This window comes from Ursus arctos, unplaced genomic scaffold (assembly GCF_023065955.2).
Source record: "Ursus arctos isolate Adak ecotype North America unplaced genomic scaffold, UrsArc2.0 scaffold_24, whole genome shotgun sequence".
In the NCBI taxonomy this organism is placed as follows: domain Eukaryota; kingdom Metazoa; phylum Chordata; class Mammalia; order Carnivora; family Ursidae; genus Ursus; species Ursus arctos.
This window is the reverse complement of record NW_026622919.1, coordinates 29,028,004-29,051,818: the sequence shown is the minus strand read 5'-3', so window position 1 is coordinate 29,051,818 and position 23,815 is coordinate 29,028,004. Positions and strand designations below refer to the sequence as shown.

General features: G+C 41.4%; 1 protein-coding gene across 4 annotated transcripts in view; it reads right to left on the bottom strand.

Annotated features, from left to right (window-relative positions):
* The window catches only part of PCTP (phosphatidylcholine transfer protein), a 200,324-nt gene that overhangs the window by 20,183 nt on the left and 156,326 nt on the right, over positions 1 to 23,815 (bottom strand). The window contains exon 1 of one of the 4 annotated variants that reach the window (XM_048223942.2): positions 22,285 to 22,383. The exons of 1 other annotated variant lie outside the window; for it this stretch is intronic. In XM_048223942.2, coding sequence (XP_048079899.1) covers positions 22,285 to 22,329 — 45 coding nt within the window. In that variant the 5' untranslated portion in view covers positions 22,330 to 22,383. Of the gene's footprint in view, positions 1 to 7,751; positions 8,040 to 22,284; positions 22,384 to 23,815 lie in introns of those variants that run through there. 2 more of the 4 variants (XM_048223939.2, XM_048223941.2) reach the window with 2 other exon arrangements.

Below are 23,815 nucleotides of genomic sequence, written 5' to 3'. Positions count from 1 at the left end.
TTTGAATATAGATGTTTGGAGCCACAGCAGCTATTTTGTAATGATGAGGTAACAAACATGAGGAGGAACAGTAAAAAGACTCAAGCGTTTTACTGGCATCATTGATCAGCTACACCAGTGCCAGCTACTACTGACCTTTGCCCTACTTATTAAGTGAGAAAAATAAACCCCTTTGAGTCACTGTTAGTACAGTTTCCTGTGATATTGCAATGACATATATAAGAGAGGAAGCTTTGTGTCATAAGATTCACGTTTATATTTTACTTTGAGTCATGTGGGTGTTTACCATGTAGGCTCAGACCACCTTTCAGAGTAAATCCACCAGTCTAGAGCACACAATACCAGATAAATACCAAAAAGTCTTAAATATATCCTGTTCAAACTCAGAAAAGAAAAAGAGAAAATTGACCTACAGAGGAACATACATGTGGATTACACCAGGATCTCATCAGAAACCAGCCATGTAAAAACAGAGTGGAGTAAAATATATAGTATACTGAAAGGAAAAAGCCACAAACCTGGAATTCTATATCCAGTGAAACTGTCCCTCATGAGTGAAGGAGAAATAAAAGTTTTCCAGACAAAAACAAATGAGAGAATTCATCAGCAGAGATCTACTCTGGAAGAAATGTTAAAAGCTGTTCAGAGAGGGAAAAAATGCTATAGGTCAGGAAGTCAGATCTACATAACATAAAAATTGTCTTCAAGCTTCTTGAAGGTATGAACTTTGTCTTACTCATCAGATACCACCAGGGCTTAGCATAATGCCAGGCACACAACAGGTCCTAAAGACCCCTCAAATGAATACATGAATAATTTGGAGTTTTTATTAACCCAAAGGTAGCTATGGAAACGTGTCTATCATAACCTAAATGGCAAGATAAGGTTGTTAGGTCTATCTCTAAGGTTTTCTGGGTCTTAAAGGCACATTAAAAGTCCCAGGCTAAAAATCAAGCATTCATATTTGCATGGATGCTCCCTTTCTTATAAGAACATATTCACTTGCATAATTTCCCTGAACAATAGATAAACTAGCCTCATAAAATGATGTCAGGGGATGGTGAGCCTGTGAAGTAACAAACTATTCCCACTGAAGGCCCACTAGAATTCTCCTTCCACCCATACATGGTGACTCTAATGTCAACAGCAGGTTGGAAGACCAAGCAAGAACCATGTTCCACTCCACATTGCCCCAATTCAGCCTCTGGATCACCCTGTTATTGCTGTGGTATCGTGTCCAAATATCTAGAATGCCCAAATCCTTGATGACAAGTAACTTCTCCTCTCAAGGGGTCCCCAAGGCCCAGTGACAGTTTTGCTTTATTAATAGTCACCTCCTGTGAACCCCTTGTAGGAATTTAATGAAACACATGAATTTAATGAAAGGCATGAAGCTTGGCTTATACCTAGAGACAGAAGTGGGGGGTCCTAATCATCCCTCTCCCCTCACTCTCCCCACTTTAAATCTTGGGACCAACATTCTCATACAGCCTCACACCACATGCTCATCCTGAGAGAGAAGTGAGGAACGGAAGACCTGAGGCTCTGACATATCCATCCAGCTGTGTGCTCAGGAAGATGGAAAAGGAGAAGCAGACAGAGACAGAGAGTGTGAGTAAGAGAGCACAAGAGCCGGCCTCCATCTGCAGCAGGTAGGAGAGTACCACACATGGGTGCTTGGCATTCAGACATGGTGGCCCTGCCAGTAGTAAAATATGGCTTGATAAGTGTCTCAGGTTCAATAACTGTTCTGTCACTCCTGCTGGTAACTCCTCTTCCCTTAGCAGAGAGGCAGAAGAGTGAGAGAAGGGGTCCGTCCCAAAGACACCCATGACACAAACCACTTTATCATCTCACCTGTGGGGGTGGTACTGGAAACTTTTCATCCATTGAGGTAAATCTGTTCTCCAGGGAGTTAAATCTGTGTTTCCCTCCTCAAAGCCAAACTTTCTCTTAGCCCAGCCTGGCTAAACATAATTTTTGTAAGAGTGCCAGGCGTTTTGAATTCAGTAGGTGCACAGCATTGAAAAGAACAGTCCCTGGAAAGAGCTGTCTGCTCTTCACCACACTCTTTGATTAGAAGGATAAAGACACAATGCAGTCAGTCCCTTCTCACAATGCCAGACATTCAGATTTTAAAATGTTAAGAAGTCAAGCCAAACCAGATCTAGTCAGACCACTATTCACTTGGCCTAAATTGAGGATAGCTCCCCAGGTATTCTAATCTGCCTGAACTTTGAAAAACACTCTCCCGTACATTTCTCCTCCAGATATTTGCATGATGCCTTCTCCTACTTCATTTCTACCTCCACTCAAATGTTACCTCTGCAGAAGGGCTCTCCGGATTCCCTTATCTAAAACACATCACATCACCCATGGCCACCACTGTCATACCATCTCTCTACCCCTTCATCCCACTTTACTTTCTTCATAGCATTTTTCACCCAACATTTCATTATATATGATAGTTTCTTCTCATCAGTGAATGTCATTCATTGTTCAAGAACTCATTATTGAAACAGTAGGCGCATCTTCCTGTTCACTACTTACCCCAGTGCCTGTGAGGTCAACAGCACACGGGAGACATTTGATGAATATTCTCTGGATGAAAAAATGAATGATGGTGGGCAGAATGGAGATTCTAACCCAGGACAATCTGCTTCCAAAACCCATGTTCTTCCCATAATACCCCGTGGCAGCTCTGGGCTAGTTTTCCCTAGTCTCCAGATAGTAGTTCTTGCCTCGAAGCAAGCTGTGTATTTGGTGCCGAGCCTATCAAAGCAGGCTGGTTCATGTCTAGTTACTAGTTATGAGGTCTTGTGTGGCTCACTTCACAACTCTGGGTCTTATTTCCATCTGTAAAATAGGAAAATAAGCCTGTCTCTCCCTACCTTCCAGATTGGTTTACAGGGATAAAGGAAACAGCATTTTGTAAATTAAATCACCATGTAAAGGTAAGTTATTGACATTATCACCTGGGGAGGAAAAAAGAGAAGGGAGGATGGAAACAGAGCAGGCAAAGGGAGTAGAAAAAAGAAGTCAATGGAAAACATGATGGTGTTGGACAGAATGATTTCAAAGAAACTTCCAAAGTCCAAAAATTCTGTGATTTAATAGGAAAGGAGAAAATGAAAAAGTACCAAATACTATATATCAAAAGTAGCCATCAGTCCAAGAACATGATTGAGAATTATTTGTCTACTAAAAAAAAAAAAAAAAAAAGCTACAATCCTTTTTAATTTTAAAAGAGAATTTATTTGTTACAGTGAAACACTCAAAGGCCTCTACACTTATTTCAGTCTTTTCGAAACATGTAATAACAGATCATTATCAGAGCTCATGATGGACCAACATAAATGGCTATACATGATCCAGATGTAGGACTGGCCTTATTCTGATGGGGATATTATCTATAGAATATGCTCCTCGGGACGCCTGGGTGGCTCAGTCAGTTAAGTGTCTGCCTTCAGCTCAGGTCATGATCCCAGCTGGGATCCAGTCCCGCATCCGGCTCCTTACTCATAGAGGACCTGCTTCCGCTTCCCCCACTGCATCTCCCCCTGCTTATGCTCTCTTTCTGTCAAATAAATAAATAAAAATTAAAAAAAGGAATATGCTCCTTACCCAAGTCATTGTAAATATTTTGATAAAGAGGGAAGAGGTCCCTTTTGCATGGGCACTACACGTAAACTTACTGCTGCAAAACTCAAGCAATCCAGGAAGACTCACCAGATTACCTGCCTCACTTTCCCTTTACAGGTCTTATAGATGCCAAGAAAAATGAGAGTAATTAATAAGAAAGTGGGGAAAGACAGAGGGAGGAATCAAGGCACTCATCTCAATAGAGTCAAAATTTTTGATGGCTATTAAGAAATAGGATGAATGGGGGCGCCTGGGTGGCGCAGTCGTTAAGCGTCTGCCTTTGGCTCAGGGCGTGATCCTGGCGTTGTGGGATCGAGCCCCACATCAGGCTCTTCTGCTGGGAGCCTGCTTCTTCCTCTCCCGCTCCCCCTGCTTGTGTTCCCTTTCTCGCTGGCTGTCTCTATCTCTGTCAAATAAATAAATAAATAAAATCTTTAAAAAAAAAAAAAAGAAATAGGATGAATGAAGCAGATGTTGATGGGGTTGAGGCAAAGCCTTAATGTGGGACCTTCGAAAGATGGGGGCTCAGTGGGACCCCCTGGTGGCCCTTCAACATTAAAGAGTTCCACTCTGTTGACCCCAGTTGTTGGCATTTAAAAAGTCAGAAAGCCAAGAGGGCAGTAAGAAACCTCACCTGGACTCCCCTGCACAAATGGTCAGGTAGATTAATCAAGACAAAGATTGACAGAGGGGCCCCGGTCTTCTGCTCTGACCTCCAGCTGGGGACCTGAAGGGGCCATATGCACTCATGTGGGTAAAATGGTTTGAGTGGGTGGAAGAAAAGACAAATGACAGTAACATGCAAGGTAGATTAAACACCACTGGCCCGTAAGACAGATAAAGGTTTTGGGGCAGACAGGGGCAGGTCTACACAGAGTATGGGACAAGCTGAATTCACTTTTGATAAAGTGTGATAGTCAGATGAAAAGATTTCCTAACAAGAAATTAGAGGGAATTCCCTTCCAGGAGGAAGGTAAAACATGAGAGTCAACCTGGGAAGAAAATGAGGCTTTAGCGAGTGCGCCAGGCAGCAAACAATGCTGGAAAAAGCTAGAACACAGTAAGGATTCTAGGAAAGGGCTTATACCCTGAACCAATGGGGCCTCTTGACATTTTAATACAGATGGAAATCAAAGTGGCCATGAATGGCCTTCATCCTAGCTTCTGAGGCTCAAGGGCACACCTACTGGAATCCCATGGCCCTTTAAACTTAGACAAGTTATCTGGGAGCACCTATACTTTACATCAGTGAACCATGACTTCTCTCATCCCTAGAACAGGTTGAAATAAGACATATAGTATGATTAGTAGGGGTGGGAGCTATTCTAAAGACCACTCATGTCCTCCCAACCAGAGGGAAGAGGGCCCTGCTACGTAACAGTACACAATAAAAACAATACCCAGTACAAAGCCATCACTGTCTCAGCTCACAGGCACAAAAGCAGAAGAACACAGGTCCATTGGAGGGGCAAAGGGTAGAGTGGTCTGGGTTGGCTAGAGGACAGGGGGTGTGCAGATGAGTCAGGGACATAAAGCTGGAAATGTTAAGTTGGGACCAAACTAGTTCAGTACAGTCAACAATTTCTGACAGTGCAACTTATAATTTTTCCACTTTACAAAAGTACAGAAGCAATATGCATTCAGTAGAAACTGTACTTTGAATGTGGAATTTTGATCTTTCCCAGGGCTAGTGAGATGTGGTATGGTACCTTCTCCTGACGTGGGCAGGGGCAGTGAGCCACAGGGTCGAATATTGATACAACCGTTCTGCACCCATACGATCATTCTGTTTCTCACTTTCAGTACACTATTCAATAAATTACATGATAGTCAACACTTCAGTATAAAACAGGCTTTGTGATGATTTTGCCCAGCTCTAGGCTAATGAAAGCATTCTGAGCACGGTGACGATCAGCTAGGCTAAGCTATGACGTTCAGTAGGTGAGGTGTATTAAATGCATTTTTGACTTACCATACTTTCAACTTACAATGGATTTATCATGATGTTAACCCATCTTAAGTTGAGAAAGATCTGTATAGCCCACCTGGCAGCATTTGCCTTCCTTCAGAGAGGGAACTCAGGAAGGAGCCTATCTATGGCACAGGTCTGGAAGTGGACAGTTGAGCTCTGATCCCAATTCAGACCCTCAGCAATCAACTTAACCTCTCCACATACTCCGTTTCGTATAGGTAAAAAGGTGGTAGTTACGTTAAGGGTGATGTGAGCCTACTAGGTATTTATCCACAGGATACAAAGTGCTGATAGGAAGGGGCACATGCACCCCAAAGTTTATGGCAGGACTATCCACATAGTCAAACTATGGAAAGAGCCCAAATGTCCATGAATGGATAAAGAAGATGTAGTATATAGACACAATGAACTATTACCCAGCCATCAAAAAGAATGAAATCTTGCCATCTGCAACAATGTGGATGGAACTAGAGTGTATTATGCTAAGTGAAATAAGTTAGAGAAAGATATCATGATTTCACTCATAGGTAGAATTTAAGAAACGAAACAGATGAACAAAGGGGAAGGCAAGGAAAAATAAGATAAAAACAGGGTAGCAAACCATAAGAGTCTGTAGTTTACAGAACAAACTGAGGGTTGCTGGAGGGGAGGTAGGTAGGGGTATGGGCTACATGGGTGTAGTATTAAGGAGGGCATCGTTGGGATGAGTACAGGGTGTTGAATATGAGTAATCACTAAATTCTACTCCTGAGACCAATAATACACCATATGTTAACTAACTTGAATTTAAACAAAGTAAAAAATTTTTAAAAAGACGGATGTGAGGCTTAAGTCAATACCTGTAAAGCACGTAAGCAGTGCCTGGAACATAAGCATGCCACGTGTGAGCTATTACACTAGTTATTCTTAGCTTTAATTCTGCAACCAACAGTGCCACTGAAAGGGGAGTGGTAAGACCACAGCCTGTCCTTCAGGTGCTTGAGCAGGCTGTACTGTGCAGGAGAGAAGGGATCAGAGAGGTGGAAGGCCAGCAGTTACAGAGGTCACTGCAATTCTACGTGAGAGGTACCACCCAACGTGGCAGCCACAAAGGAAAGAAAAGGGAAGGGAAGGAGGCCAGATATCAGACGTGTCTGAGCAGTCGCATTGACGAAACCTGGCAAATGCCTGGATGTGGCTGGTAAAGAAGAGGGAATAGTCAGAGAGAGGAATAAAGGATTTTGCTTGAAAAGATGTCCATTTTTGCACCAAGGCAACAACTGAAATTACACTCAGAAATTAATTCTGCCTGCTCTGGGCTGTGAGCTTGTTCCTCTTGTCACACCCAGTGGCTCTGCCACACATGTTCAGAATGCCTCCCTACTCCTCTGCCAGGAAGCCTTGATTGCACTTACCTGCCTAAAGGTGACTTTTTAGCCCATGTGCCATGCAGCTGCTATCACACAGTGTAGCTGATGACAGATCTCAGGTGCAAAGCAATCTTTCCACCTGGATACCTACCTGGTTTCAAAGGCCTCTGGTGAGCGCCTGGAGACTTGCTTAATAAGCAACTCCATGCCTCCTACCCTTTAAATCATCTTTCTCCCTGAAGCTTCGGGCTAAATTATTAAGTGCTGCTTGCAAAGAAGGGGCAGCCACGAAAAGAAACAAGCCACTAAAATGAGATGATAGTAACTCCCTTCTCAGGCACACTGCTCCACACTCATACTATCCCTGCACACCCACCAGTCTCCAAAAAGTCCAGTCTCCTTTCCACCCATAAGCAAACCCTAAGGTTCTCCCCACCCCACCGACACACACACACACACACACACAGCAGTGGCACCCACCGGGGAGGAGGATCCACGACCCTCTCAGGCAAGTGCATGGGGCCAAGACTCAGCCTACCCACGTTTTAACTCAATGTTCAACTTCCAACAGACCACTCCCCCCTTGGCTTTCAGACCTGAGGTTGAATTGGATGACCTCCCAAAGGCAGGGGGCAAAGTCAGCGGCAGGCACTGCCCCTGCACTAGCTCCTCCCAGCTCCACCTGACCAAGTCTGGCCCTGTCTTCCGGGGCCGCAGCCCAGCACTTCCCCGGGAAGTCTGGCCCTGGTGAGCGACAGCCCCGGGTTCTCCAGCGGGCCGGCCGCTACCTGGTCCAGCAGCCCGTAGATGCTGATGCCCAGGGTCTCCACCAGCTGCTGCCAGTCGGCCCCGGCCGGCGCGGGCTGCTGGAGCTCCGCGCAGGCCTCCCGGAACTGTTCCTCGGAGAAGCCGCCAGACGCACGCTCCATCTTTCCACAGCCCAGGCTCCCCAGCCGGCAGGCGAGGCCGCTGACTGGCGGAGTGTGCGTTCCGGAGCCGGCCTAGAGGGTGGTCCAGCGTGATTGACAGTGAAGGGAGGGTTGACGAGGAGCTCTTCGGACTTATGGGAAAGGAGGAGCCTAGAGGGAGGCGTGATCGCGGAGGGGCGGGCTCTGAGAGGTGGGCGGGGCTGAGTAAGAGGTGGCAGGGATAGAAGAGAAGGAAAATCAGAAAAAAATTGGACTTGATCTGAGGGGAAGATGGAGGGGCTGGGAAGTGAGGAGGCTTCTAGACGGAAGGGAAATGGAAGAAACTAATGTCACCTCAGAATCTTCTCCGTAGCCCATCTTATAATTCTCTGCACCCCCATACCCTCCAAACCTGCTTGGGTGTCCCTCCTTTACCTTCTCTGAAGAAGGCAGGGAAAGTCCCTGAGGCGATGGGTACACTCTGGACGTGAGATGGCCAGAGCAGACATGCTTGAAAATCTCAAGCAAGCTAGATGCTTGCATGAAAGCTATTCAAGGGTCAGATGCTAAAACACCAATGCTCAAAGATCTTTTCGTTCCCTCAGTTCCTTTGGGTATTACCATATGTCCTACCGGCACGCTGTATTTGGCTTTGAATAAAGTAGGTCGTTTAAACAATATAACACCGCATGGGTGCCAATAAATTCTGAAAACTCGTGTCTCCTAATCTGTAAAATGGGTTAAGAATTGTGCAACCAGTGAGAATTGAGGTGACACTATAAAACACAGAACGTGTTTGCACATGTTTGGGCAATGCCTATCAAAGCAACTAAGTGTTCAAAAAAATTTCCACTTATTTTACATTACTATATTGAAATGTTTCTCCTTCTAAACTTAAAGACTTGAAATTGAGGACAAACTATGTTCATGCCAATTTCCAGGAAGAGAAAAAAGATCAGATGTGACAACACAGATATGTTACTGTTTTATTCAATTCAGTGCTGGTTCCGTCTTGTTTTATGAGGATGCAAGGATGGATGTGGTATTTTCCTAGACTAAATGCACAAGACATGAGAGACAGACTTTCCTACTGTTTTTATAATGCCTTTTATGTTCTCTCTTCTTTATACAAACTGTATTACATCTAACATGCAATTGCTTGAATAAAGGAATTTCATCAAAACCCATTGGGTATGAACTATTTTAAATGATCTTCAAGGATTCCCATTACAAATATGTACTTTGATGAAGCTGTACATTTATCACTGTATTACAATAGATTAACGAGAACAACATGAGACTGTAAATGACACTCCGCAAGATACGGATATAAGGTTCAGAAATTCAAACTGCATGCATCGTACATGTTTAAAAGTGTTTACCTACAGGGCACCTGGGTGGCTCAGTCGGTTAACCATGTTTACTTTCTTATACTTAATGAAGGAAAGAATCATATTAGCAAATAGCTTTTATTTGGTGCAGCCTCCGAGGTCCTGTAAAGACATGGAGAGAGGTCTAGATCCCTCTGTTCTCCTTTAGCACTTGCCTATTTCAATAGGCCATCCTGTTTCCTTTGTGAAAACACTCTCTAGAGGAACTTCCAACAACATGACAGCTGAAGCTCCTGGCCTCAAACATGGAAATTCTGGGCAAAATATACCAAAAATACTCTTAAATATACAGTTTAGCTGAAAATAAAGAGTACACATACCAGATTTCAGAAAGGAAAGACAGAATGAAAGCCAGAGACACAAGCACATCGGGTATCTTTAGAAGGGACTGACTACCCCACACCCCACACCTTGTTTCTCAGTGGAGGAACTTCCTTCCTTTAGAGTAATACTCTTGGCCTCACTCATTGGCTCCCTCCTTCCATGAGAAAGAGGGATGATTTATGAGTTTGAAAAAGGAACTGCTGCTAGGTATATCTGGATCAAGCCCTCCTGGCTGCTCCTCTGTGGCGTCTCTCCACTTGCAGAAAACGTGCATTCTCATCTGCCCTAGGTTATACAGTAATCTCAAAAGTGCAGGCTGTGCTGCTAGAATTAAGACTTTCCCATGCTGTCTGTGCCTGGAGGGCAAGTTTGGTTATAGGCAGTGTTGTAATTCTTTTGTTGCCTCTGTTCTATAAACTGCTTCATTGGAGTAAAGGTGAAATGCTCACGTCCATTGTCAGACTTCTCCATCTATCTAAATGGATTCAGAACACAGGGCGGGGGGAAGAGAGGAATATGTATTTGGAGCTTCCTAAGTTCCAAACAGGCAGAAGCTCCAGGGGCTGGGGCTGGGGTTTTAATACTCACATAGGGACTGAAGACATGGCACTGGGCCATAAGTGGTGGGAGCTTGGATGGGAGACTCCTTCATAAAGCCTGGATCCCTTGAGGCACCTGGGTGGCTCAGTAGGTTAAGCATCTAACTGTTGGTTTTGCTCAGTTCATGATCTCAGGGTTCTGAGGTCAGGGCCTGAGTGGGCTCCACAGGCTCAGGGTGTGGAGTCTGCCTGAGATTCTCTCCCTCTCCCTCTGCCCCTGCTCTCCTCCCTTGCTCCCTCTAACAAAAATAAAAAGTAAAGCTTGGATCCCTCAAAATCTGCCCCTGCCATTCCCAGGAAACCAGAAAGTCCCCATTCTGTACACCATGGAGCCCTCAAGGAAGCTCATGCTTTTCCTGAAGCCTAAATAGAAAGAAATAAAAAGACAAGTGGGAGACACTAAACCCCATGTGTATACCAGAGAGGGGACCTAAATTCATGTTACCTGTACTGTATGGGAGCCACCAAGAGATAAATTAAGACCAAATCTGACTCAGGACCATTGAAACCCCTGGGATCCTGTAGGAACCAGAGCCAGGGACACTTTCACAACTAGGACACACGGAATTACCCGGGAGAAAACAACACCCACAGAGGGTGCATATATAATAAGTGAGTTACAGAGACTGAGGAAATAACTCTCCACGTGAGAGAGTTAGCAGATATGCACACAGGACTACTGGTACCAAGGAACTACAGATAACAACAGGCCAATATGAGTAATTTTCAATATGCGTCTGACAATTAACTAAAGCAAAGAAGGTCTAGAAACAGAACACTAAAAAAAAAAAAGGTAAATTTGAAAAAGAACCATCTGCAAATGAAAAATACAATAGTTACTAAAATTAGAATTTTAAAAGAGAGGTAAAATTTTTCACGAGAAAGAAAGGGATAAGAAGGTGGCTATGAAGCAATTTTCTAGAAAGCCACAGGGAGATAGAAAGAATTGGAAAACGTGGGGGCACCTGCCTGGCTCAGAAGTACGTGCAACTCTTGATCTCTGGGTTGTGAGTTCGATCCCCACATTGGGTATAAAGATTATTTAAATAAAAACTTCAAATAAATTAATTAAATTAAATCACAAGGTGCCACTATGCACCTATCAAAATAGATAAAACTAACAAGATTGATCAAAGCAAGTATTGTCAACAATGTGGAAGAAATAGAACTCTCATACACTGCTTGTGAAATGGAAATGATAAAGGCACTTTGGAAAACTGACAGTTTCTTTAAAAGTTACAGGGCGCCTGTGTGGCTCAGTCAGTTAAGCATCTGGCTCTTGATTTTGGCTCAGGTTGTGATTTCCTTGTAGTGAGATCCAGCGCTGCACTGAGCCCCACATCAGGCTCTGCACTTGGCAGGGAGCCTGCTTGAGATTCTCTCTCCCTCTCCTTCTGCCACCCGATCCTCTTTCTCTCTCAATAAATAAATACATAAATATACAAATACATAAATAAATACTTAAATATTTAAAAATAAAAGTTAAACATATACCTACCATACAATCTAGCCATTCCACTCCTAGGTATATATCCAGGAGGAAAAAAATAACATTGCACATAAAAGACTAGTAAACAAATGTTGATAGCAGTTTAATTTGTAATAGCCAAAAACTGGAAAAAAAACCCAAATGTCCTTCAGTGAGTGAACGGATAAAACACATTGTGATATATCCATCAAGGAATTACTCAGCAATAAAATGTTAAATCATTCAAATGTGTGTATATTATTGTGTGTGCATATGTGCATGTAATATTATATATAATATTACATATGTTATATATAAATTATGTATAAATTCACAACCACAAAGGAACATTTTAAGGCTCTTTTCTAGGAAATCAATTGATTAAGCAGACAAAAAAATTGGCAAAGATATGGAAGACTAGCATATAATTCATACGCTTGATCAAAAGGACATTTGTAGAACCCCATACCCAATAAACAGAACATACGTATTATTTGCAAACTCTCATTAAACATTCATTAAAATTGATGATCCTGTAAGCCACAGAGGACATTTTCAACAAACACCAAAGAATATATATAATTCTCTGATGACAACACAGAAGCAAAAGAAAGAAAAAATAGCTAATCCCTGTCCGCCATATATTTGAAAACCAAACAAACAAAACAAATACATACTTATTCTAGGAACCTAGCCAGCAATTAAGCCCTTGCATCAAATTCCTTTCTGCTTAAAACACCTAGGGAAGAGTTCTTGTTTTCTGTCCTTACTCCTATGTGATATCTTATTCATGGATTAGTATATTTAATATTATAAAGAAGACCATTTCTATCAATTTAAACTATAAATCCAATGACATTTAAATAAAAATCCATTAAGAGTGTTCAAGGAACTTAACATACCAATACTGAACTTCACGGGAAAGGTATAGGAATCAAACAACCTGAAAAAGTAGAAAAGCAACTTTTTAAGGTTGGGGGCGGGGAGAAAACTGCCCTATCAGATATGAGGACAGTATAAAGAAAATATGGTAATACTGACAAGGAAAAATATACAACTAACAGCTTTTCATATGAAAAAATTCCATACGCACACTGCAACTTAGCATATGAGAGAGAATGGACAATTTAAAAAATACTTAAAAAATAGTATTGAGGGCACTGTATGGTGACAGGTGGTAGTTACACTTATGGTTTGCAGAGCATAATGCAGAGACTTGCCAAATCACTACATTGTACCCTTGAAACTTATGTAACATTGTCTGTCAGCTATACTTCAATCACAAAAAATGGTAAAGAAAAAAATGATACTGGAACAATGGACTATCCTTATACAAAAATGAAATTCCATTATCATATCATATACAAATGTGAATTACAGATGTATAAAGAACTAATTGCATAAGGCAAAATGTTGAAATTTTCAGAAGACAATATAAAAGTAAAACTTTACGACTTAAAAGTTAAGAAAAGATTTCTGGGGCTCCTGGGTGGCTCAGTCGGTTAAGCGTCTGACTCTTGATTTTGGCTCAGGTCATGATCTCAGGGGGGTGAGATCGAGCCCCACACTGGGCTCCACACTGGGCATGGAGCCTGATTAAGATTCTCTCTCTCTTTCTCTCTCCCTCTGCCCTTTCCTCCGACTCTCTCACTTCCTCGTTCTCTTCAAAAAAAAAAAAAAAAGATTTCTAGGGGCACCTGGGTGGCTCAGTCAGTTAAGTGTCTGCCTTTGGCTCAGGTCATGGTCCCAGGGTCCTAGGATCAAGTCCTATGTCTGGCTCCCTGCTCAGCAGGGAGTCTGCTTCTCCCTCTGCCTCTTCCCCCTGCTTGTGCACTCTCTCTCTTTCTCTCATGCTCTCTCTCTCAAATAAATAAATAAAATCATTTTTTAAAAAAAGATTCCTTAAAGACATAAAATATCACAAACCATGAAAGAAAAGATTAACTGATCTACACTAGAAAGCAAAAACTCCTGTTCAACTATACACTATAAATAAATCAAAACGCAACACACAGATTGGTAGAAGACATTTGTTACATAGACAACAAAGGACCAATATTGATTATATCCATGGAATTCCTATAAATCAATAAGTAAACCTAAATAATGCAACTGAAAATATGAACAGGGAAAAAATCCAAACGGCACATAAGCACATGGAAAATTGTTTAACTTCCATAGTAACAGGGAAGATGAAAAATAAATCACACCATTTCATTTATATTAAATTGTCAAAAACTTAGATAATAGAAGTTGGTAAATATACAAGGAAATGAAAGCTCTGACATAAAATGTTCTAGTTAAAATGTAAATGGGGGGGCGGCTGGGTGGCTCAGTTGCCTTCGGTCAGGTCATGAACTCAGGGTCTTGGGATTGAACCCGTCATGTAGGGCTCCCTGCTCAGCAGGGAGTTTGCTTCTCCCTCTCCCTCTCCCTCTCCCTCTCCCTCTGCTCTCTCTCTCTCTCAAATAAATAAATAAATAAATAAATAAATAAATAAATAAAATTTTCTAAAAAATAATAAAATGTAAATGGTAGTTTGAAAAACAACTTGGGAAGACCTATTAAAATTGAGTATCTGTATACTACCTGGCCCAGCAGTTCCACTTTGGTGAGTGTACCTGAAAGAACCGCTAATATTGTGTAAAGACACACATTGTTCTAGTGGCAAAGAAAACTGAAAACAACATAAAATATTCACCAAACACAGAATAAATAAATTGTGGTATATTCATTTTGCAACTTTTGAAATAAAAAAAATCTATTTGTATATCATGGATAAATCTTGAAAACACATTTGAATGAAGAAAAGCAAGCTGCAGAAGGATGTACAGAGTAAGGTACTTGATATTCATAGTGTTTAGTCTGAAAATTTCACAATGTGAAAGGGAAGGATTCGTGTTAACTTCAAAAGTAGCTGTACCATTTTATTTCTTTAAAAACTATGATGAAAATAAGGCACAATATTAATGTATGTGCTGGGTGGTAGGTTCATGAATGTTATATTATTCTCTGCACTTTTCTGTATATTTGAGATTTGTGTGATGTAAACAAAGAAATAATTCTAATAAAGATATAATACTATTGTTCTCATTAAAAATAGCAGAAGAAAAAGGAAAACACTATTCTGGAATACCATGTAAAATGAATGAGTGAGAAATGAATGTTCACAAATGTCTGACTTCGCACAGAGAACAAACATAGATTACCTGTTGTGATTGATCAGTGTTGTTGTTTCGTGTGTGTGTGTGTGTGTGTTTAATTGGGGGACTAAAAGTATATCTGTCCTTATTTACTAGTAAAAGCTGTTAGACACCAAGCAACTCAGAAGAGAAAGAACTATAGGGTATCATGGATAAAACAGATGGGTAAAGATCAGAACTTCTCACTTTCCACAGGGATGTTTTTCATAGTATAGAACAAATTTGGTTTGTGGATTCCCAAGACAGAGTCATGGTCACAAAAGCTAGCTTTGCAATCAAAAGATCGGGGTTCCAGTCACTTTAAGAACCAGGCAGATCACTTTAATTTTTTAAACCTATTTTCTCAACAGTGATATAAAAATAATAGCTATCCCAGGGATTTGCTGAGAGGATTATAAAAATAATACAAATGAAAGCACTCTGTAATGTGAAAGTGGACCCTTATGGAATGTATCCTCTCAATAGTTTTTGCTAAATTTTATAGCTGAGTTGAATTTAATCTGTCTTGATGATGGTCCAAATCAGTTTACTTCTTTTTTATTTGACTTGTACTGTTGAATGTCTGCTCCTACGAAAATGCTCAAGAGTTTGGCCTTGCAAGGGCAGTGGAGAAACAGAAGAGGATGATGACACTGTTACTGGGCTCCAAAGCTTATAAAATAACAACCCGTAAGTCGCTTAATAATAGCTTAAGCCTGCATAGTAATCATTATGAGCCAGAAACTATGCTAAGTGTTTTCGTTTAATCCTTGCAATACCCCTCTGAAATCGGTTCCATTATGATCTCCAGGTTTTACATGAAGAAACTGAAGTTTAGATGAATGAAGTAACTTGTCCAAGGTCACATGGGTAGGTCAAAGGCAGATCTGAGGCGGGAGCCTGTTCTATTGGTTTCGAGAGCCTACTTTCTCCTACCTGGATCACCCACCACCAACATAGGATCTACAGACATGAAGCAGTGAAAGTAGCTGCTAATTCAATTATATCTGTAAGGATTTCCACTCTTAAAAGACTTTTTATGAGCCATTCTAGCCATAAAACTATAACATTTAATACCAGAAAAGGATTTAGATATTGACTTTAATTTGTTCTTGCTTATGTATTTAGGTTCTCACTTCTTTTATAAATACTGATCATTAGTAAATATTTATCAAATAAGTGAGTACCTCAGTAGATAAAAGAATAAATTAAAGGCAATATCTGAATTCTCCTTAAGTGTGAGTTGTTTTTTTTTTAAAGATTTTATTTATTTATTTATCAGAGAGAGAGCACTAGCAGGGAAAACGGCAGGCAGAGGGAGAAGTGGGCTCCCCGCTGAGCAAGGAGCCCGATGCAGGACTCAGTAGATCCCAGGACTTTGGATCATGACCTGAGCCGAAGGCAGATGCCTAACTGACTGAGCCACCCAGGCATCCCTAAGTATGAGCTTTTATGCTTTTATGGCCATAACAGCAATGGTAGGGTACAAAGAAGTAAGATGCAAATTCTCATCCTTAGCCTGCCATCCTCGTGAACACACAAAGAATTAATTTGAGAAATTATTTTATATATGTGTTATATATTATCCAGTCCACCCGTTTTACTTTATGGAACCAGGACCATACTGTCTTGGTGACTCGAGCTTTGTAATACAGCTTGAAGTCTGGAACTGTGATGCCTCCAGCTTTGTTTTTCTTTTTCAAGATTGCTTTGGCTATTCATGGGTCTTCTGTGGCACCCCTTCTATTTTCTAAGAGAGAATTCGAATAAGAGAATGAAGGTGTAAAGAGAATGAATCCATAAAACCTTGGATAACCACCTGGTGATTTGGTTAGTCAAACATGTTGTCACAGATCCATACAGACCGAAGGTTCCTAGTCAATTTAGCCTGCTAAAATAAGGAAAATAAGACACACAAACCAGGTGTTAAGGAAGATGAGTTTATAGTTTTGCCTAGTGAGACATATACTGTATGTGAGCTTTATTAAAACTGACAGTTCAGAAAACCAGGTGTTTGAATTCTGGAAGGGATCAGAGAATAAAGTCATCAACCACCTTCCTTCCAGTAAAGGGATTCCAGAGATGAGCTGAAAGTATTCTATTTCTCAATCCCTTCCGCTGCCCCGACTAATCACTGCAGGGGATCCGAGTTCAGCATTAGGGCATTTCAGACAAAAGTTTAGGGTTTCACTTGGGCTGTGGTCCCCAGACTGCATTCTAATACTTGTCAGCATAAACACCACTGCCCTTTTTTTCTGTACACCTGGAGTCCTCTCTCAGAGGGCAGGTCTCAAGTCTGGGTCAGAAGCCTGGCTGTCTTCTCCAGGAATATAAACTAAGTCTTTCATGAATTCAGATGACTTAGCTGAGGCCAGTTGCACCCCAGCAAAGGACTCATTCAGGTCGCCTCTCCTTGCCGCCATCTCCCCACGGTGGCATGCCCATCAGATCTGTTTGGAAGATTGAAAACCTCACACTGATACTGCTTTCTTGCCTTCAAACCCCACATACAACTAGTCAATGGTTTTTGCTATTTATACTTTCCACATAGTTTAGGTTTGTCATTTCTTTCTATCAGCACTGCCCACTCTCGCCGAGGCCACCATCCCTGTGCCTAACTGCCCAGTGCTCCTTCCAACCAGTTGGAAGTCCAACTGGTGGAAGTCCACCCCCTTCACCCCCACAGAGAGACAGAAAGCGCTGTAATACAATTCTGAGTTCACTGCTTCCGTCACTCCTCTCCTGACAACCGTCCATGGGCTTCACACCGTGTAAAACAACATTCAGAGTTCTCACCCCAGGTTACAGCATCCTGTGCCATCTGACTAGCCCTTCCTGGGCACCCTGTGCCCATCTTCCCTGTTCTCCCCTCCCTGCCGTCCAGCCTGCCATTCCCCCCATGTCTGGGGTCCAGCCACATGTTCCCTCAACTTCTCTCGGTCTCAGCCACCCTCCTCACACTCCTCACTCACTCCCATCTTTCAGGCGTCAGCCCGAATCTTTTCTCCATAGACTCTTCTTCCCCAGCCTCTTTTATGTGCTATCTCTCTCAGCCTTTGGCTTTTTTTTTTTTCCTGTACAAAACTGATTTCCAGGCTTAGTCAGTTACGTGTCTGACTCTTTATTTCAGCACAGGACATGACCCCAGGGTCATGAGATCGAGTCCCGTGTTGGGCTCCCCGCTGGGCATGGAGCCTGCTTAAGATTCTCTCTCTTCCTCTCTCTCTGCCCCTCCCCCTCCCTCTAAAAAAAAGTGATTTCCACTTGTGATTGGACCTGCATCCCAGTGCGGGGGGCAAAAGGAAAACAGTAAAAAGTAAACAGATAAATGCTAATTTATTTCTAGCACTGATCTTGATCTGTAATTAGCTGAGCATCTGTTTCCCCCACCAGAGCATAAGCTCAACATCCACACCTGTCCATCCCTCTCACCACTGTGTCCCCAGTTATTAACATACACCTGGTATATAAACATCTGTTGAGTGAATTAATAGAAGAATTCTGTTGCTCTGCATTCTGACATTCATTATTATATGATATTCATATATTCAGTATCAGAATATATGCACACATACATATGAATTGTATGTGCATATATTCTGTTGATCTTCATATATATGGGTGTGCATATATATATATGTATACATATATATGAATGTATGTATAAACTGACCACCATACTAAATTCTTTTGTTAGTTCCATTCATTTTTAAGTTGTTCCCAGTTTTCTATATAGACAATCATATTGCTGGGGGAGGGAAAAAAGGATAAATTCACCATAGCTTTTCCAATAGCCATACCAATTATTTTCCTATTTTATCTTATTAAATGGACTGGAACAGTGGTTTTCAAAATGCCTGAGGAGATATCTCTGGCCCCATCAGGGGAGGGAGGGCAAACTGCCAGGTCGAGTTCCATGCCTCCACCCCTGCTTCACAAGAGCTAAGCTTTTGCTGGTTTTCCTTATTGGAGCTCCGCAAAAAAATTTAAGAGGGGAAATTTTAAACGACTCCTTCACTATTCTTGAGTTCTTAATTTTGATTAATCCTCAAAGTCCTATAAATATTGAAGATTGGCATTTAGTATTAGGGAGAATTGCTTGGCTTGTATTTCTCTCTAAAATACATACTTTACACTCTTGTAAGAGTCTTTGTTCTTACGGAAAATTTGATCTGTCTTTTATGTTCAAGAGCTTTGCCTAGGCATGTGTTCCATTTACTTTCCAGTGAACCATTTTTAAACTTCAAACTCAAATATTTATTTAGCTCAAAAATTTCTTCTTCTGTTGCTTTTATTTTTGCTTGTGTTCTCCTGGTTCCAGTTCCTGCTATGGAATTCCTACTTTGCACAAACTACATCTTTCAGACTCCTTATTTCCTATCTTTTCCTCTCATTATTTTCAATTATTGATTATTTCCTCTGAGTCTTGAGAAAACTCTCAAGTTTATCTTCAGCTTCACTAATTGGATTTTTCTCAGTATAATAGAGGACATTCATTCCTTCATTGGGAGTTGAACATTGCAAATATATTTCTAATTTTCACCAGGTCTTTCCAGACCTCTGATTTTTTCTTGTTCATGCTGTCAACTCTCATTTTGGAGATGAAAAATCTTCTTGAATCTTATTGGGAAAAAGACTAAACCTTTCTAAAATGTTCACTCCTTGCTTATGATAAATATATTTTAATACAATTTAGTAGAAAAGCATAAGCGGTGCAGGAAATGGAAACAGGCAGTAGAAGTATTTGATAATACAGTATATTGAGATCTTAGTGTATCATTTTTAGACCCTAATATTAATTATGAAGTATTACCAATTTTTGCTTTAGCTTCTGATCTATCTTCATGGACAATATGGGGCATAAGAGTAAAAATTTTAAAAAACCCAGCAATCAGGAAAGCTGAAATCAGACTGAAAGTGTACTTTATAAATATATAAAGGTATTATGGGACATCCTTGCAATGGAACACTAGGTAGCCACTTCATGATCCCATTTTATTGACATGGAAAGATGTTTACCATAAACAGTGCTAAAAGCAAGTGTGTAAAAATTATATACAGAATAATCCTATCTTTGTAAGAAAAATAACATACATCTTATGTAGACAAAATAGAATAAAGATACAGCAAAATGTTGATAGTTCTATCGAAGGTAGAGTTAATTAACATTTGATTTTTTATTTTCTATTTATCTTTATCCCTATTTAATTTTTACATTATGGCTAAGTGTTCCTGGTGTTACTAAAAAGGAAAAAAGAAGACACCATGATTCCTGAAAGTGGTAATTTGTGTGTTAGGACTTTCAGTTGAGGGCTGGGGAAAATTGTGATCCTTTTGTTCAAAACAGTTAAATTTGCTAATGCAGTACAGACCTACAGTCGGCAGAGGGCGCAGAGGAGTAAGAGAAGGAAGTGAGGTGAAAGATCTGGTGGGTAGCTGGTTTTATGGTTTCATAACCTAAAGGTTATTTTGATATCCTTTTCACTCATGTATCCAAAAAATCTTCAAAAGGATCATAGACACATAATTGCAGCTTGGCTATCACTTACATTGCGAAATTTTTGGCATTTATGTTATTTGGAGAGTCAAACATGTACTCCGAGTGGGTAAATGGAATAAAAATAATTGTCTATTTTATTCCAGGCACTGAAACATACTTTATATACAGTAGCACATGGTTTAGAGGGATGAACAGGGTTTTGGTTTTTTTTCACCCCAAGGGACAATATTTTTCATGCAAATTGAAAATAGCTCCATTCTATTCCTTAATTTTTTTTTCTTACAACTTTCTTTTAAAAACTTCCTAGGCAGATTACCAGGATTTGTTGGTAAGAAGACAGCTGTTGAGAAAATGTGCAGTGCTCATTAGCCACTAAAATGTTTTCTATTAGATAATTTTGGAAAACTTGCAATATGAATGCACCCATCTATTAGTCTACCTGTTCACCCCTCTAAACCATGTGCTACTGTAGACCTAGATACACAGAGCTCACTATTTTAAAAACATCTGTCACCTCTTTCAGATGAGACATCCCCAAACCCTGCATTGAAAGGAAAGTCTTATTTTAAGCTTAAAGAGAGGATCATGAAGTATAGGAAAAGATGGAAAATAAAGATTAGCTGTGATGCATTAAGAAAGCAACAGAATGATTGAGATTGACTTTTTGAGATAGTAAGAAACTGCAAAGAAAATAGTAATGAATCCCCTAATCTGTTCAGGCTTCACTGTTCCCAAGTTGAAAATGAAAAGAGCTAGACTAGATGATTTTCAAGCTCCCCTTGCAGCCTAAAGGATATGTGTCTGGCACTTTGACTCATTTGTGCAGAATTCTATAATTTGTCAGTGCTTTCTGTAGCCTCCACGTTCAGGGCATGAAATGGTTCACGGAAAGCTCCAGCCAGCTGCTGCTGGAGGGGAATTGGTGGTGGCCTAATCCACATTTCCCTGCAACAGGGGTCCTTCTCAGCCGAATTCAATCTGGAAACGAATTCCTTCTGTTCAAAGGAGGGAGCAAGATACATAAACCAGCCCACCACGGTGCTGGGAGAACACAGAAGCCACAGTGATAGAATGACCAGAATGTAAAAGGAAGTCATAAAGTAGGTAAACAGAGAAAGAGAGAGAGAGAGAGAAACAGAAAGAGAGAGAAGCCCTTCCTTAAGATAATGAAATAACCAGAGAGGCATTTCATAGGGTGTATTAGAGGAGGAAAAAAATCATCCTTCAGCATAGCTGAGTCTCCCTACTAATATTGTGGAATCCTGAGCAGTTGCAGATGCAAAACCTGTTTAATTTCCTACCATTGAAGGTCAGCATACCAGGAAGCAGCCATCCCTGCACGAAGCAGAAAAGAACCAGAACCAAATGAGGGAAACCAGAGCACAGAGCTACCTGACTTGTCCACAGTCACCACACTTTAAGCAATAGAGCTGACGGAGATAAGCTAAAATCTAGGTCTTCTGATACCTGGCACCTCAAAGTTTTGCTAGGGAGGAAATATGTATTATATGTCTACTGTATGCATTGGGTGTTATGTTTCGGCACAGGGGTCATGAGGATAAATTTTGTATAGCCCCTGCACTTGTATTCTTAGACTCTTAGAGGAGATAAGCAAGCAAACAGCTACTTTATACATAATTTGGTGAGGACTGTATGTAAGTAGAGCAGTGTTCTCCATCTGGTAGAATTTTGCCCCCAGGGGACAGTTGGCAATGTCCAAAGACATGTTTGGTTCTCAGCTTGGGGGTTGCTACCCACATCTAGAGGGCAGAGGCCAGGGCTGCTGTTAAACATCTGACCATGAGCAGGCCAGCCCCTCCACAAAAAAAGAATCATCCAGCCCCAAACGTCAAACATGCCCAGCTTAAGAAACCCTGGCTTCGAGCGGGATGTGGACACAGTAGAAGGGAACTGAAGTCTACCCGATCTGAAGATGGAGGAGGACTTACCAGTGAAGGGGATCCTCGAGGTACTTGGGAAAGAGGAGTACACATGATGGTGAGTCTCTAAGAGTAGGAATCAGCAAGTCATGAGGAACGTGAAAAAGTGTGTTGTAGTTGTAATCTGTAATTTGATCCAAACTGGAGCAGAGGCTGGGGAGGAAGGGGCCAGCTCATGGGGCGCTTTGTGCTTTGCTGTCATGATGAGGTTCCAAACCTTCAATGAAGAGAAACCACTGATGGGTTTTATCCGGAGGAGTAGTGTAGTTAGGCTCAAATACTCCATGGCTAGCTATATTAGCGTCAAGCAGAGGCTCTCAAACTTCATTTGGGACAGGTATAAAACAATGCAGATTCCTGACCTTTCAAAGACATACACATTCACATAACGCACACATGCACACCAACTATCCTGAGGCTGTCATGCAGTTGGTCTGGGCTGGAGCCCAGAAACCTGTATTTTCAACAAGTACCCTGTGCAGTTCTGATGCAGGGAGTCCAAATCCTTGCTGGGGTACAGAATATACTTGATGGTGTTAAGACTGTGATCCCACCACAAAGAAAATAAAAAGGAATTTTAGGAAGAGAGAGATATACAAGCTATCCTTTCCTCGGTTCTAATCCATAAACATGAGAATGTGAACTGGGAACACTAGGAATCCATTGGGTCAAGACAAGTCACACAGCGAATGGCACAGCTGCTCTTTCTGGATCCTGTGGCCTGGGAGGGGAGAAGTGAGAATAAATTGCACGCTCTGTGTGACACCCTTTTGGCAGCTTCAGGAGAGCCCAGTTGCTTCTACAAAACCTGTCAAAATTCTCTGTCCCAGAGCCTCATTGGTATAGCGGTCCCTGCTTCCTGTTCCCAGAGAGACTCACCCTTAGGCTTTCCTATTCATCCTCCCTAACGCCAGCTGCTCCCGTGTCCTGTCACAGAAAACTGTGAACTGAGGTCTCCGACTTACGTCGTGTCATGTCAGTTACAGCAAAGTAAAGCTCCCTGAGTGGGAATTCAGACCCCTGCTGCTTGACTTCCATATTCAATTTACTATTTATCTTGTTATTGATCTCCTTGGACACCCCACACTCCCTACTGCACTGGCTTTGGATCAGCAAGAGTGGAAATTAGTGTGTGATCGCAGCAAACCTAGAATTTCTCATTGGAACTGAAGAAAACCTTTGCACTGCGGTCAGCCTCTGAGCCAGATGTCTGTGACTCTCTTCACTGGGAAATAGATGAATATCCACAGTAAGAGGTCAATGGCTTTGCTGACAGATGCTGAACCAGGGACTTTTTTTTTTTTTTTTTTTTAAAGAGGCTTCCTACAGCTGTTCTGGTAGCTTGGGTCCTAGTGTTAGCTGTTTCCCCCAAGCTGTCTTGTCTAAGTTCTCAGATATTATGAGCCCAAATAGGATTTTTAAAAATAGAATAAAAGGAAAGAATAGTAAAAGATCTACAGATGGGACCCTGAAGTCCGACAGACGGGACTCTGAAAGAGAGGAAAGAAGATCCAAGTCCAAGTTTCCTGACTTTCTGTTC